A 17,362-nucleotide genomic window follows, 5' to 3' on the forward strand; every position below is an offset into this window, starting at 1 on the left:
TATGTGTATCTATCGTATCAGTCTGGTGCAGATAACATGTAGTGGTGGGCTACTGCAATTTTCTGTCCGGTGCCTGTGTTCAGTGACATCAGATTGGTAGCTTGAAATTGGACATAGTAGGGAGGGAGTATTTACACATGGAAATTGGCAATCACTACAAATCTGGAGGGGTTTTTGTTGTTGTCTGAGAGCTGATTATTAAACATTTATCAGTAGCCAGTACATCACTGTTTATAGTGTTTTTTAGGATTAGTCATTCTAAAAATATATTAATATGTATTATTAAATATATATTACATATTAAAATGTGAATATGTTGTGTGTGTGTATAGAAACAAAATAGCATGGTCAGCACTGTAAGTTCTCAAAATGTGTTAGTCACTATAATTTCTGAGCTGTGTTTGTTTCATTTTTTGGATCTATATTCTTTCCTCTCTTCCTCTTTCAGTTCTACTTCTTTTCTATTTCCCTCTTTCCTTTCCCCTAACCACAAAACTTAAGCAATGAGTAAGGGAAGATTATGACAATAACTGGAAATCATTTTAGTTCCTGTGTCTTTCCTCCTAAACTCTATAGACTTGACTAAGCCTTGCCCACACCAGATCAGAGACTATGTATATCTGAATTTAGCAGTGGGTCGCTAGCACCAAGCAATGAACCTGCCATGTCGTAGCTCTCAAATAATCATTGCTCTGTCGATCCACCCGAGGACAGGCAGGGAACATGTTACAGAAGTATGCAGGACACATACTTCCTTCTGCTCACTCTGGCTTTCTGATGACCCATTTAGTTCTAGAAAGTCAAAGCTGCAGTTAGGAGCTACTGCTTTTCAACACTGTTTCCTTCCCCAGACCATCCCCAAGATTCTCTAGGAATGTTTTAGAAAATGTTTTATAGAATGTATTCAATTAAATGACCTCAAGCTCTGTAAACAGCAACAGACTGTTCTGTGAAGTATGCAAATATAATAACTTACTAAGATTTTCCTTTGTCCCCAATTCTGGCGGCTAGTCAAGAGCTTTCCTATGCAGTGATTATCATCAAACGGGCCCTGGTTTTGAGAATTAGATATTCATCCTGTTTGTCAATTGAATGACCTGCTTGGTTCATTTTACAATTAGAAATCCCTCTGCCCCATGGCCTAATTCAGTTTTCATTAATTTGCCTTTTAAGGAAGAACTTCAAGATTTAGTTTTAACAGCCTCGGCTGTGTTCTATTTTAAATTATAGGTTACCATTTTGCCCTAATTCAAACTAACAGTAACATCTGAATTTTGAGTTGCAGTTGAACACATTGGAATACTGATTTGCTATGGTAAAGCTACCTAAAATTTCTTTTAGATTCCAAAACTTAGAGAGAACTATCCAAGGGATTTTTATGCATGACTTTTGCACAAACCCCAGTGATCTTCCTAGCGTTCTTTTTGGTCGAAATGGTTCAGGATCTGTAACTGGCTCTGTTTTACACCACTGGGCCTAACTTATCTAAATATGCAAACTTGTATCTTTAAATAACTGTAGATAAAAAATGAAATTCTAAGATAAAACCTTTCTTTTAATGAAAAGTTCCTCGAAAGTTTTTTAAATCTAAAAATTTTGCTGCCCAAACCATCTTAAAGAAGTCATGGATTGGCATTAATCCGCCATCTGGGGCAATTGGTTTGCTTTTTAGGTTAAAGGTGGCCCTTTGCGGAAGTAAGTTAATTGTCTGAAGCAGCTTCTGGTATTGTCCTGGCTGTGAAGCAGATGGTACAGTGAACAGAGGGCAGCTGTAGGGGGCCTGCCTCGTGGTTTCATCAGCTTACAGACCACAGCTCTGCTCTCTCTACTGAGGGCTCAAAAACAGTCCCTTCCATCTCTGCCTGCCCAACCCCCAATAGAGATCTAAAATATGAAACTGTCTTTTTGTGTAACAAAAGATGATAGAATGACTTCCGCACATAGTTGAAAAAATTTTCTTTGGGTTTAGGAAGAAGGCCTGGGTTAGGGGTCCCCTGAAGAACAGGTGTTGCAGTGTGTTTGAATAGTGGGCCATCTGCTAACTATGGGAACCTGCCGGGTACAGCTGGCTGCCTGACACATCAGGGTGTCACTGATTAATTCATCACATGAAATATGTTAATGCTGTCGTTGTAGGAAATGGTGCCCATTGTGGTATAAAGCTAAAATTAAAAAGACTTATCTATAACTTGTTTGTTCTGCATGATGTGACCTAATATGAGATTTAAAGTGTATCATATTTGGGAATATAAGTAATAAGCTCTCTATTCACTTATTACTGAGTAAAGTTATAAAACTTATAACTTTTTCTTTTATATCAAGAAGAGCCAATGATATTAATCTTTCAAAATTTAAATATCCTCCTCTACAAAATATATTCAATCAAGCAATATTCTACCCAAAAGCATATCTCCCAGGATCAGGTTACCTCTTTAGTAAGAGTCTCCCATCCTGACTCTCTGAATTTTCTATAGTATTACTAGGATTCAGTATTCTATTTCATGAACGTAGTGTATATCCAAAGTACATTACATGTCTTGACTTCCTTTGAATGATGTTTCTGTCTCACAGAAGTTCTTGTTCATGTTTTTAAGGGGAGTAGGTATAGAACCATTTGCAGCCATTATATAGCTTTTTGAAGTATGTTATGTTTTATCTGAATGATCTGTCTACTACTCTTACAACTTTCAGACAGACTGGCAAATTACTAGTAGCACTCTCCATCTTGAAATACATTGACAGAAACTGAAGAAAACACTTTACAACTACTGAGGAATATGTTATATTTGTATTATAATTTTCCTTTCCAAAGGGACAATAGCATTTAGACATATGAAATAGACTGGAAAATGTAAACTGAGCTTAGATTCAACTGGGTCTGTAATATGTCAACAGCTCTTGGTAATCCTCAGTGAAATTAGTCTCTTCTTCATGAAGGAAGTTGTAGGAAAACAGAGCACAATTTTCTGTATTTTCCCTTGTTGAATCTCTCCAGTTCTCATAGGGATTATACAGGTGAATTGTAATAATGTACTAATAGCCCTAGAAACTGGAAGCATCATTGGTATTATTGTTGGACTGTGAACATTTTGCAAGTTCCATCTCAAATCCATCTCAAAACTTGAGTCATAGTCTAGGGTTTCACTTCTCCCTCCAGCAAAGGACACAAGAGCTGGAATCAGACCCCTGGGGTCTGGCAAATTGAGAAGGTATTTTGCCTGTCTATTCAGATGCTTTGTGGACTCCATTCTGGTCAATCTGAGTCTAAGACACAATTGCTCTAGCCCTTCAGGGAGCAGCAGTTGAGATGGAGAGAGGAGGGAAAAAAGAGAAGGAGACAGGAAGCTTGGGCCAACCAGCTACCATCCATGGGAAGAGTCCATCCTGATCCTGGATGGGAGAAAAGGGAATTCTTGTAGTCAAGCCAGAGGGGAAGTACTATTCACCCAAAGTCCGCAGAACAAACACATTAGTAATTCCATGTGTATATGGAAACCCAAACACCCAAATAAAGACCTGCTCTCTTCATAAAGTGCTACAATCTGCTGGCAAGTCACTGGGCTTCCTCTCACAGCATCAGCCTATGATGACAATCAATATTCAAGATAATTATCATTCATAAGAAGTAAAATCATATTTTAAGGATTTGTAAGCTGCTTCTTTGTTAGGTAATGTGATTCTACAGAAATTCTAGTTCACCCTGATGAAATGTAAGGATTATTAAAGTTAGATAAAATAAAAATACCTCTAAAAAGAAAAAAAAATGAGTTTAAGATGTTGCATGCATCTTACAAAGGAGAACGGAAATCTCAGCTGTGTTCAAAGGAGGTATCGTTTCCAAAAGCAGGGGGAGATATAGAAATAGAAATTTGAGCAGTAGCTCACAGCCAATTTTTTTATCATTTGGATTGAGAACAAATTGTGCCACAACATGTATCGTTAGAAAAGAACATATCCTGCCGGAATGGGGAAATGGGTAAAAGTGATTTATGAGGTACTTTTGAAGAAAACATGCCTTCTGGAAAACTAATGAGAGAAAATCAATGAAACAGCTGTAAATCGTAACTATTAAAATTCAGGAACCAGACCAATATAAATTGAAACATGACCATAAGATGAATAGGTGAGGTAACTTAAGGTCGATACTCATCTCAGGCTCTTTGTGTTCAAATGACCATTGCTAAATAACTCCGCTCTTATTTTTCCAACATATATAAATTGTAAGTGCCAGTGACATAAACGTGAATGTATTTTGTCTTTGTATGTGTTCACTGTATATTTTTTTAATAAAAATCTCAAAGGAAGATTACCCACTAAAAGGAGATCTGTTGGCCACCTAGAACTTTCGATTTTAAAAACATTGAATCACTTGAATTGATGTGTAAGGATATGGTAATTTTTATTCATCTGGAAACTGGATTCTAATATCAAGGAGGTGCTATCTGCTAGCACTAAGTTCTGAGATAACACAAGAGGTGTGTCTCTATGATATTGCATCAGGCGTTTAACAAACATAGGAAATGCAGAGCCTATCTCTGGTTTGGTTTTGTTTTGTTTTGTTGTTTTGTTTTGTTTTGTTTTGTTTTGTTTGAGAGGGGGGCCAGTCTCACATTCCCTGGGAAGAGTGGACATTCAATTTTTTATTATATTCCTCATCTTCTCTTACTACAGCCCTCTCCCCTGTCACCACCATCCCATATGGCCACTGGTGCAGCATATGTGAACATGATATTAAAAGCAGCCAAGAGGAACTAGCACGAGCAAGGGATGGGAACTAGACTGCTCTTTGCAATACGATCTGCCCCTTCTCTTGACCTGCCTTTGGCATAGCTCCTTCTACAGGAGACAGGCTGGACCAGAGCAGCAGTTGACCCTGGGCCTCCCAGCCCTCTGCTATGTGTTATGTGCTAGATGCTCAGAGGCATCCATTGCATCCAGAGATGGATGTTGTTCCCACTTTTCCCCACTTCTCTTGAGAGGGGACTGCTGAACTCAAGTGCTACTGAAACCAGGGAACACACATAGTAGCTATCAACAGATCAACAATAAGCTTGTCATGCCGGAGAGTACAGCATTTCTGTTTTTTAAAATATGCTGTATGCAAAATCGTTTAGCCAAGAATAATGAGTGTTTCTTTCTCATTATGGAGAAAAAGTGCTAGACTCCAAGTGTGATAAATGCATGACCCACTCATTAATTTTTCATAAATGACAAAAGAAATTTATACAGATCAAACTTTTTCACTGATGCTTCTTTATACTTGGAATTTTCATAAATAAGTGAAATTTGTTTTATAACTGCATTTTAAAATAAATTTTTATAAATGCATTTTATTAAAGTTTTTTAAAGTTTCTAAGGTAAATGGTGACATTCTCTGTATATAATAAGTATAATAAAAGTAATATGCAAGGGTTTATCTCTGTGCTTAAGTACTACAAAATAACAATGGCAGATAATTAAATTAATCAAGAGAAATATAAGTACAGTAAGCATCCTTTAATGGATAGTTACATACCACTTTCAATCCAGTGTGGAGGGAGAAATATGGACTTACTTAAAGGTTTAATTTTCAAAAACAAAAATAAAACAAAAAGGGAATAAAATGAAATAAAGATGAAGATTTTACAGATCGAAACTGAGTGAGAATATTTAGAAATTCCAGAGTCCCTGGTCACAGAAGCCAAAAATTAACCTTTTCTGCACTAATGTTTGACCCTATATATTCTTTCTTGAAGTATATGGGGGGGGCGGGGGGGGAATCCCACATGTTTTATTTATAGAGCCTCAAACAACAATTAATTGATGACGATTATCAACACTATTGATATACCTTAGAATTCAGTATCTTTGCATAGAGATAGAAGTTTTTATAATACAATGCCACCAAGTTAGGATACTTTATTAAAGTAATATACATGAAGGAGCTCTAACATAGTTAATGGGAAGATCGGATCATGCATTTTATGTCCAGTATATTATACCGCATACTTTAAAAAACTTATTCTTAAAATTCTGTGTTATTAATGAAAATAATGCCTACACTGCCTATGTCTCAACAGAGTCTGTAGAGATCTATCAGCCATTTGAAATTTAGTTTTTAAAAGCTTTATTAAGCTCACCCACACTTTACCTCACCAGGGATAATTAACGTGTGAGCTAGTAAGCTCTGCGTTCACCCACTTGCCATTTTTACTGGGTCTTTCTTCTGATATAGCATATTTGCTGTTAAGAGCAATGTTCCCCCTGGAAATAATGCAGGAAAAACAGTCAGAAATTGTTAGCCACAGGGGAGTACTGGATTAGGGATAAGAAACCTTAGAGATTTAGAGCATTCCATGGGGACTTAACTCTCAGGAAACACAGCCACCTCCAACATCTTTATTTCCTTCTGTCTCTTCCTGCAGGTTCTGCTTTGCTTCTATCAGAAGAGTCCTGCTTTGCCTCCTATGGTATACGAATGGGTAAGAAAAGTCCAGCAAATTTCAAGTTCAATCAGAAAATTGTCAAATAGTTGTGAATGTGGGTCCCATATATTGCCCTATAGCCATATTTTACCAAAAATATTCTTGAGAGAAACTGTAGAAAGGGGAGGATTCAATGATTCCTGGAAAAATTCAAGCTAGACATACAAAAAATTAATGGAGAAGAGATTGATTATACAGTGGAACTGGTTGTTGAACAAGATCATGAGATAGCTATCTAATATGAAGGTCTTTTTTAAATATAACTTTTATTACAGTCTGTTTTATGACTCTAGCAATTTGATTACAGGCAGAACACTGGATAATGAGTAATCAGACCAAAAATGTTTTGTACAGTGCCTACCATTATGTAAGAAATATCTCTGATCTCTCTTTTTCAAAAACCAATAAAACATGTCTATGATCATGAGACATTCTAAGCATGAAGCATTTGGACTATGATGTACCTACATTTTTTAGCCCAATTGACCGCTGGAATGAATGGAAGGAACTATGGATTTCTCAGACTGTTTTCTAAATATAATAGATTCGAACGGTTAAAAAAAAAAATCCCCCTTTTCCCATAGGCAAGAATATCTTGCATTCCTCAGGCTTAAATTTATTCCAGTCTACTTCTATTCATCTAGTCTGTTCATATGACAAAAGATTATTTCCTAGTACACCATAAAATGTTAAATGAATGGATGAATAATGAAGTGAAGATAACTAATAATTATACTGTGTAATATCTATTATAGAAATTATTAAAGTCACAGATTTAAAATCCCCTGTGATATAAATATTCCTTCTTTTTACTCTGTGTTCTAACATAGAGTTAACATTGTAGAGCTAAGTTGCTACTTGAATCACGACTGGTGGCATTTTTGAAACGATAATGCCACACTCTTTTAAGATTTCAAATGCTAGAAGAACCAAGGGATAATCAGAACTAAAATTGTGGTAGAGAGAAATCTCCGTCACTAAGAGACTGACGCTTTCATTCATCTCCTAATTATTTCAGTTGGAAGTGTCTTCCATTATATTCTGCCTTAGTCATCCCACTTATCACTCTTCTGGGAGTGAACACTGAATTCCTCCTACTCTTTTCTGCACACCGTCATCCATATATTACTAATTTTATTTCTGTAGTCCTTCCAGTTACCCATAGTCTGGTCTATGAAAGATTCAAGGTGAGAACTGTTCTCTAGGATTTATCTGGTTGTAATCTACTGCCTTCAGGTAAGTAAATAATGAAACCAGCCATCTAAATATTCACATCTTGATCTCCATACTAATAAGCTTTACAATGGAAGAACCATATTGTTTGTCCCAGGATAGATCTGATGTTTAAAATTGTCCTGATATGATATTCTATATTCCAATATAATCAATTTTGGTGACTTCCAGTTCATTTTTTGCTCAAGCCCAGCCATTTGGTATGTTTTTAGATTCAGAGATTCATTCACCATCTTGTTTAATCAAGGCACTTTAGAATATATCTTGTAACTCAGCAAGGGACTTACAAACTAATGTTTCTCAAAGTATTTGTGGTGAGGATGATTTTTTTTTTTAATTTCCTCACTGTCACCAACCCATAGTTCTGTAAAATAGAATTAAAAGGAATTACTAGAAAACAATACTGGATATTAGGAAAATCAAATTGCTATAAAAACATCTAAGATCTTACTCTCAATTTCTGTACTTACTTTGGAGAAGGTCATCAAAAAGATATGGCCACCAGTTTGACCGCAAGCTGGACCTGGGCAATTGGAGGCTCCTCACCCTCTCCCCTGTGCACTCGCTTGCCTTCCTTGCTCCCAGAAGCTGCTCCGAGGATACAGCCTTGAGACAGAAATGTGGTGTCGAGACTCTCCGAACTGGGTACATGATGGAACTGGGCACATGGAAGGTAGGGTGGAAATCTACTCATCTTGCAATTGCCCAAGACAAGCCTAGTAATTTCCCTACTATTTTCACTTTAATCAATTTTGTTGCTGTATCTTACATGGTCTCAAGTTTCTCTATACTCTCTGTTATCGAATAGGATAAACTACTTTATTAAGAGTATGACCAGTTCAGAAAATAATGGAAGACTTATTCATGGCTGTTCAGATATTAAATTTCTTCAATATATCGCTGTTTTTAATAATATTTTAAATAACAGTACTGTCATTGCTGGTTAATATTTGGCTTTTGCTCTCAGCTGTACCTGGTTCTTTTTTATCCAGTGTTTAGGCTTAACCAATACTTTTGTATCTTAAATTTATATTTGGGGAGGGTTTTGTCTTGTTTTTTTTAATTTCTCCTAAACATACCTTGGAATTCTTTTCTCTTCTGAAATCCACTCATGGTTGAATTAGTCTGCCTCCTAGAGTCAGAAATGCCACAGGCTAGGTTAGGGTCCTAGAAGCAGAGCCTGCAATTGGGATTTGGGGCATGTGTTTTATCGAGGGAGCGCTCCTCAAGGGGAAAAAAAAAAACCTGTAAAGATGAGGGAGGCAGGATAGAAAAGAGCAAAGAGCTGAGCAAGGATGTGGTCTCAGGTAGTCTAGCCTTGGCCTGATATATTGGGGGTGGGGCAGGTTGCAGGGTGCTATGGTATAAGAATCACAATGCAGAATTGTCCTAACTAATAGCCTATCATCGTCTGTCCCCAGGAAGGGAGTATACATAGCCTTCCAAGCATCCTAGCCACAGGATTTGAAGAGGGTAGAAGATATGTGCACAGGTCTGCTATAGATTATCTGGGTGGAGAACTAGCAGCACCTACTGTGGTCCATCCATGCAGTGCTCAGATCCACTGACTTCTCACATTAAGTTAACAACATCTAGATAGAATTAGTCCAGAATTCTAGTTGATCACAATTTCTGGGCAAGCTTACAAGAGGAAAGTTAGAGGAAGAAAGTAGATTTTTGCTGTGGCAGTTGGTCCCAAGGCTATACCTAATGCTCATTACCATCTTCCTTTACCACCTATTCTTTCCCCTCATCCTTGGCTAGGACTTCTACTAGCCTAAGTGGCTTACTTGGTACGGTGATCTAGACCTACAACACTGAAGGGTCTGGGCTTCACCTTACTGTAACTTATCAGTCTGTGGTTGCTATACTTGCCCATTTACAGTTAAAATTGGTTATGAGAGAATCACAGAATGCCTCAGTAGATTTCCCGAGGGCCAAATGTTTTCCTCCCACCGGCATTTTGTGTCAAGTTTACCTCCTCATAATGATCAGCATCAACTATATCTGGCAGTGTGGGAAATCCTTTGTGTGCCTGCCAGCCTACTGGCACAAGGAGCCTTAAGCAACCAGATGGCAGCCATAGCAATAAGTTTAGTGGGTATTCTGATGTACCCCCTATTAGAAACAGGCCCCCCTGTTATGTGAACAAGGAACTTCTAGACCCACAGGGTTAAAAGTTGTGAGAATGGGAAGCACAAAGTCTCCAAGTAGGTCATGAGCATTAATGGATAGCAGTGCTGCTCTTTCTGTCTCTTGGTTCCCTAGCCCATGTGGTCTGCCTGTTTGGGACAGTACCATAAAATGGCTTTTGGTTTACATCTTTAAAGATAGTACCCCCTCCTCACAGGGTGTCTACGTCTACCCTGGAATGTCAACTGTGCCTTCAAATGTCTCTTCCATAGCTCTATCAAGCAGGTAGCTTCTGTATGATGAATATGTGATAGGAGCAGTAGATCTCATTTTTGTGTATCCTTTGCCACACTTTCTTTGCCATAAATGGTTCACTTAGTTGAGGGTACTGTTTTTCAGGATTCTATGTCAGGATATTGGACAATCTATGATGCTCATTAGGCACTATGGGTAGAAAAGGCAAACCCATACCTGAATTATGTGTCAACTTTGATCAGTATGAATCATAGAATTTTGCAGGGTAGAAGGTACTTGGTGGAATTACTCTGCCATCAGGTAACTGGTTTGTCTCCTCAAGGGATGATACCATATCAGAGAGTCAGTTTGGGTTCTGTTCCTGGAAGGTAAGACATTCTCCACCAGGAATGGCTCAATCTTCTGTTATGCCCAGACATAGTCTCCATCTCTGCCTCTATGGCTACTCGGTTTATGAGTCTGTAGGGGAAGCACTGGAGTGGCCAAGGACAGAGGCTGGCTGACATCTAACTGGCCAAGTGATCCTGTCTACTTGATATATTTAGTGCTTCTTCTACAGTGGCTCTCTGGTGGGCATTAATGTGCAATATGAAGATTTCACACTTTGTTTCCACTCTAATAAGCCCATTCATGTGTCTCTTCCAGAGAACATTTCTATTCTCATACCCTGTCACTGGGCTGAGCAAGGGTACACACATACACACATACACCAATAAATTTACACTAATACTTTCATTTTCAGCCCAATGTGCCGGCACTCACTCTAGTTTTTCCTTTTCCACATTTGTAACTTTTCTCCAATCGTGAGAAACCTGGTTTCCATTATCCTTAATAAATTTACTTATAGGACATTTATAATTTTCCTATGTATGACCTACTTCATATTGCCATTTTTGCCTCCTACCATATATGGACACCTTTCTCACCCACCTGAGCTCCAATGCCTGACCCCAGATCTTCCTTCCAAATGGATGCCCTCCCCATTCTGCCAATACTCTCATCCCTCATGCCAGGCCTTCCCTCATGCCAGGCCTGCCCTCCTGCATGGAGATCTTCCTCACCCATTCAGACTTTGACACCACTCAAAGGGAGGTAGGAGCCTCATATAGCCCCTGAGTCTGAACCACATGGTCCAAACCATCTTTACCAGGGCTTGACAATAGGGCCATTGGCCCAGATAATGAAATAACATTATCTTGTTTTTTATTTTATTTTATTTTTTTTTTACTAGTGTATTGAATCATCCATTGGGGGCAGAGCAAGAGGAAAAGATGATTGACAGGGCAGAATTTGTGAATCCCAATATCATCAACTATCACAATTCTAAAATTAAGCACAATAAATAATAAAGATGCAAAGACAAAAAAAATGGAAAGATATGGAATTATCATTATTGTAACAGACACTATACAGAACTCCTGAGTACATATCAAAATATTCAGGTTTACCAAGCATACACAAAGTAATCACAAAGGCCATATGTGATGGATGAGAATTGTCTTTGGAAATAGCTTTTTAATTTCCATTCCACAATTTAACAGCATAGTAACTGTACTCTTCATTTTATTATTTCACATAACCCTGGAAATACTTCAATATCAAAAGAAAAAGGCAAAGGAAAACTTTCTCAAATGAAGTATTTCATGCTATAATAATTGCACTTTCATCATAAATGATGAGATTATGCCAATATCTCCTTGGCTTTAAGAGCTAAAATGGAAATCGAACTACAGTTATTGCTGGTAGGCCATAATAAAAGCAAAAGCAGATTTTGAAGTGGGTGAGACTAGAGTTGCCAAATAAAATATAGGTTGTTCAGTTAAATTTGAATTTCAGATAAGCAACAGATACTTTTAGCACAAGTGTATCTCAGATATTACATGGGACATACTTATACTAAAAATTATTTTGTTTATCTGAAATTAAAATTTAACCATGTGTTTGATATTTTTTATCTGCTAACTATAGCAACCCTAGATAGGAAGAGAAGCCAAATAAGTTCTCATCTACTTGTTTTTCTAAGGCCACAGAACAATCCCAACCACTTTACCAAAAAAGAGAGTGTAACTCATACAAAAAGCTGGCACCAAGCTGGGAGTTTTTTCACTGTTACTAGAACTGAAATTAACTGGTAAAAATGAAAGAAATAGACTAGGCAAGTGTCCCAACTCTAGGAGAAATAGAGGGAGATAAGGAGGGAAGAATCAAGAAGACAGAAGGATGAAATATAATGGAAGGGAAAAGAGAATAAGGAAGAAGACAGAGGAGGAGAGAAAATCTAATAAGAGAAGGAAGTTGGAGCCACAAAGGCGAGGACACAGGCCTTCTCACCAACTCAGCAGAAGCAGATGGAGTCAAAGCCCATCAGAAGGGAGCTATATGGCCATTCCAGCTCCAGCTCCACAGATATCTCCAATCTCAAAAGTTATGATCACATGCATATCGGATGAAGAATCTAGGAAACGTAATGTCCCAGGCCCAAAAGGGAAGTAACTGAACAAGCATTTACATCTGTACTTCATAGTCAAGCCAGGGGCCCAGACTGATTTCTTATTATGAAAAATGCTTCTGTAACATCCCCCCGCATCCACTTTCTCCAAAATGAGCTTCTCTGAATATGTAACAAACATCTTGTCTTATTCATAGCTTAGGAAAATTATTGCAGTAAAATGCAGTGGAATAGAATCAAAATAACATCCTAAAAGAGTTCAATTTCCCTAAAAAAAAAAAAAAAACATCCTACCAAGAAACCAGATATTTTGGTACCACATACCACAAATAGTATCCTAGAACTTAAGTTTTCCTGCATAACAGAAGCACTAAACATTCCATTTATATTGTAATAGTAACAATAAGCAAACATAACTCTGGCCACAGACTTCAAGCAAATGAGGAAATGGAAGAACATCACAGAAACTTTAGAAAACACCTGACCCACATATTTCTCCTAACACATAAAGAGATTAACTACTAGGTCAATACCTTGTGTAAATTGAGTTTTAAAAGGTTTGGATCAATTACAAAATCATGGTAGCAGACACTTGGTATCCTGCTGACAGTCCCCGCCCTCACCAGGTTACTCTAGCATGATTTCCAACTGCCAGCACCTCCATTTCTTTACCTGAGGACAAGAACTCTGGTTGCCAGAACCAGTGAGATGAAATTTTACTATCATCACTTTGTGATGGGCAGCAGGCAGGAAAATGGACACTCCCTGAGAGCAGCCCCCAGGCACTCCCTCACTCTTTATGTGGGATAGCTCCAAGGTGTGAGTGCGGTCCAAGCTGGCTCCCCAATTCCTCCAGTGGGATCAAGTTCAGCCTCCCACATTGGTAGCTGACTTGATAATACACCATTGATTGGCTGTCTTCCCTTCTTTGTCTCATTTCTTCACTTTCTTTTTGGTGCTCTTTTCACTTCCCGAATCCAACTACCTGCACTTGAGACATTGTTTGCTATTAGGGAACCCAGAGTAAGGCCGTCACATTTCTAAAAGTTTGCTCTATCTCCAAATTTCTGATCAGTATAATAGATTATTAGGATGCATTTGGTTAATAAGTCTTATTTTATTATACTTTGATAATGTACTATTCTATAACAACAATTGCTATTTCTATCAATGTTTTCAAAGAACTTTTATATATATATATATTATGCTGATTCAGTGTTCTTTCACTTATATTTTCTTTTTTAGATTAATTTTAAATTAATAAAATATCAACAAGAAAAGTGGAACTTTACTCTGAGATAGCTATCACTAGAGTCCTAAAATAAAAGAAGAAAAACAAGTGAGTGAGGTGAAATGTACATAGAAGAGACTGATGTCCATTTAAAGACTCCAGCAATCATTTAAGTTGCTAATTACTTCCGTAGCAGCTAAATGGGCTAGGTTACCTTTGTCTTTGTCCTACTAAATCAGTGCCTAAAAACTCTAGAATTGGAAAGTTCTGAGGTTTCTCTGAACTCTAAAAACTTCTTAAGCAGCTATAGGAAATATTTTAGGCGCTGCACTTCTAAGGCAAGGAAGGATTTGGGAAAGTTAGGAGGAAAAAGACCGTTTATTCAAGCCTGCACAGGGTAGACAGTTAATACATTTTCGGCTGCCCTACTCCTTGGAACACCCTTCCTATGTTGGGAAATTCCCTATCTTTTGAGTCCTGTCCTACCCAAAACTCTCCCACTGTCCATGCAACTAGGCACCAGCATGTGATAGAGGCCACACTATCAGACACCCTCATGCGGCGTCTCAGTTCAGAAACTGGTAACTTAACTAAGCTAGCACTAGGCAAATTCATTCTGGGGAAAGTGACTGCAAAAACCTAAGCTTCCAGAGATAGCTGGGGCCAAGGTTCTGCTACCAGTTACAGTTTGTTTTCAGGGGCAGTAGTGAGCTGTGGTATGGCCTCCATCTGGTGACTCCACAGGACTATCCTGTGGTACATGTTGCTTGGGCCTATATAACTTTGAAAGCTGATTCTCTGGTCCTCTGGAAGAGTCTTTGCAACCAAAATCATTTGCTACATTTCTTTTCTGCTTAAACTAGCCAGAGAACTGACACACCCTTCATATGCAAAGCTACAATGTAAGAAATTTAAAAATGAATGGGATCTCCTCCTCAAGGAGCTTTTATAGAACAGTGGAGAGAAAAAGTAAATGACCACAATATACAGTAGCTTCTGAGAGGACAAGAATGTTGTAGAAAAGAGCAAACCGTTTGGAACCATCCTGCCTGGAGTTCAAATCCTGACCTCGCCTTTGTTAACTTTGTTTCCTTGGACAAGTTACTTAAGGTCTCTGTGCCTCAGTTTGTTTGTTTGTTTGTTTGTTTATCTTACAAGGTTTTATGGTGGAGCATCCTCATTGTCTCCTCACATGCATTCTCTCCCCTCTAGGCATATACTTAGCTGATCAAGTAAAGATTTTTTTCAGCCTCTTTTAGACCTAACTTGATGCAGCTATGTGACTTTGTGTTAATTATTGGAATGAGAGCAGAAGCAATGTGTCCAATCCTGGCTTTACTTGGTTAAAAGGAAATTCCTTATCTCAGACTTATGTATTCTTTCTTCCCTTTCCTCACAGCTATTTGAAATAGTGATCACAGGTGACAAACGGTGATGGTGAAGCTGAATGTTGGGGATGGCAGAGCCATCCTGCTAGCCTGGGTCCATGGATGATTCTGTGGAACAGAACAACCAACCCATCTACCATCATTGCATTGTTGTAAGAGAAATCAATGTCTATATTAGTCAAGGCCCAGATGGATTAAGCTATTGACCCATGTCTGTACTCAAAGTGTCAGAATTAAGATTTAAACCCAGGACTGTCTGGCATAGAACTATACATGAGTTTCAAAATACAGATGTCTTTGTTATTTAAACAAGTCTCGTACTTATATAAAAATAATGAGACCCTAATCAATATTATCATCCCTGAGAATTTACATTTATTAGGATCCCTTGAAGGTCAGGAAGAGCATTTTCTATTCCAGTCTTCCCTTGTGCTCTTACTAACGCTGAAATGAGCAATCAGGGAAATAGGAAATAAATGGCATTATCTTAGAGCTGGGGCCCAGGAAAGTAATCATGAGAAAAAGAGTCTAAGTCTCACTGAAAAGGCTGTCTGTAGGGTCCGGCTGGGTAGGAAGAAAGCGAGGGCAAAAGGACCAAAGGGCTTTGAGCCCAGGGACTGGCTGTCAGTCCCTCCAGGGAACAGGCGAGGCGCACCGAAGACTAGGAAGATAGAAGGACGAGAAGTAGCAGTCACGACAGGGAATTTTAGACCTAGCACAGTAAGACTATTTTAACCTTTGCCTTGAAGGTCAATGGTATGTACATATTTACTTTTTTCCTTCCATTTTAATAGTCAATGAGATCTCCATATCACCTCCTTGGGAGAAGTTAATTCTTTTTTGTTATCTGCTCACGTCATTTCACTTTATTCTGCTTGCAAAGGATTTAGTCATTTAATGGTTCATTTGCTTAGATTGACTTTTAATACTGATGCAGGTAGCTTCTCCAGGCTTGATTGCATATGGATCTAAGGTGACTTGATTGACAGCTCTGCTACATGACAATAGTGAAGGATCTGTAGGATTGCATGGGAAGGGAAGGAGAACTAAGGTTTATTGAGCATCCACTATACATTTGTCATATTAAGCATATAATTTTCTTTACTTCTACTGACTCATGACATTTTATCATCCCAGTTTTTAGAGATGAGAAACTGGAAGTTAGAAGAGGTTACATAACTTATCCAAGATCACAGATTTAGCAAATGGAGTAACTGGTGCTCAAGCTCAACCCCCTCTGACGCCAAAGTCTATGCCCTTGCCATTGGACAATAAAGGTCCTTACCTCATATAACTGGATAAAATGAAATAATGTAAACACAGTGCCTGGCAAGAGCAGATGTTGAATGTGCTTAGAAACACATACAGATATTCTGTATGTAACTAGAAATGAACAGTTTTCGTGGCGTTTCATTTTACACTGACGTCAGAGATCTATGAAACTGATTTGTCAAGTCGGTCAGCCTCCCTGAACTGTGGACACTGGGCTACTTGCTTCATTTTCGTAGTAAGTGAAAAATTATCATTATTAAGACAAAAAATAACGTGGCGATTGACTTTTCTTGGTTGCTCCAGAAGGTAAACAAAAGTGAGAGAGTGGAAGTTATAGAAGGGCAGACCCCAACAATATTTAGAGAGAGAAGTCCAGTTGTCAGATGTCTGCTAAAGAAGTAAAGGACACTGAATGGGCCCAGGCTCCCTAAGGGACCACCTGACAAGGGTGGTGTATGACAGCATCCTGTACTGGGCAGGAGACTGGACTATAATGTTCTGATCCAGTCTCTTGGCCAAGTTTCTATGGCTTTTTTGTAGGTTGGGGAGAACTGTTCTCTTTCTTTCCTGGGTAACTTCAGGACATCCCAACATTGAAATTTATATGAATTATGCTTGATTGAAGATTTTTTTTTTTCAAAATGCACTTTCCCATTTGTCTTTTCCTGCACCTTTTGAGGGAGGAGCCGTGGTGAGCATCTGCTCCTGGATTTCTGTCCTGTCCTCCAGCTATGAAGAACACCCCCGTTCCTGTGGGGGTGAGAGGCTTGGCTCTCCTTTTAGAAATTCCCTTCTGTGCTGCGCTAATCACACCCTCAGTACATTTTACATCTTATTTTTAGGAGCAAAGTATAAAGAATCCTAGCACCAACAGCAGTTTCTGTGGCAACCTGCATCGCCCCTTTGCTTGTCCAGCTGTGCAGAACTAAATCCTAAA

At 38.4% G+C, this 17,362-nt stretch overlaps 1 protein-coding gene across 1 annotated transcript in view; it reads left to right on the forward strand.

Moving 5' to 3' along the window:
- Positions 1–17,362, forward strand: part of LOC120604437 (cleavage and polyadenylation specificity factor subunit 7-like) — a 42,535-nt gene that overhangs the window by 12,685 nt on the left and 12,488 nt on the right. The window contains exon 2 of the mRNA XM_039865136.1: positions 6,405–6,461. Coding sequence (XP_039721070.1) covers positions 6,405–6,461 — 57 coding nt within the window. The remainder of the gene's footprint in view (positions 1–6,404; positions 6,462–17,362) is intronic.

Source organism: Pteropus medius, unplaced genomic scaffold, assembly GCF_902729225.1.
Source record: "Pteropus medius unplaced genomic scaffold, Ma_sr-lr_union100, whole genome shotgun sequence".
NCBI lineage: Eukaryota > Metazoa > Chordata > Mammalia > Chiroptera > Pteropodidae > Pteropus > Pteropus medius.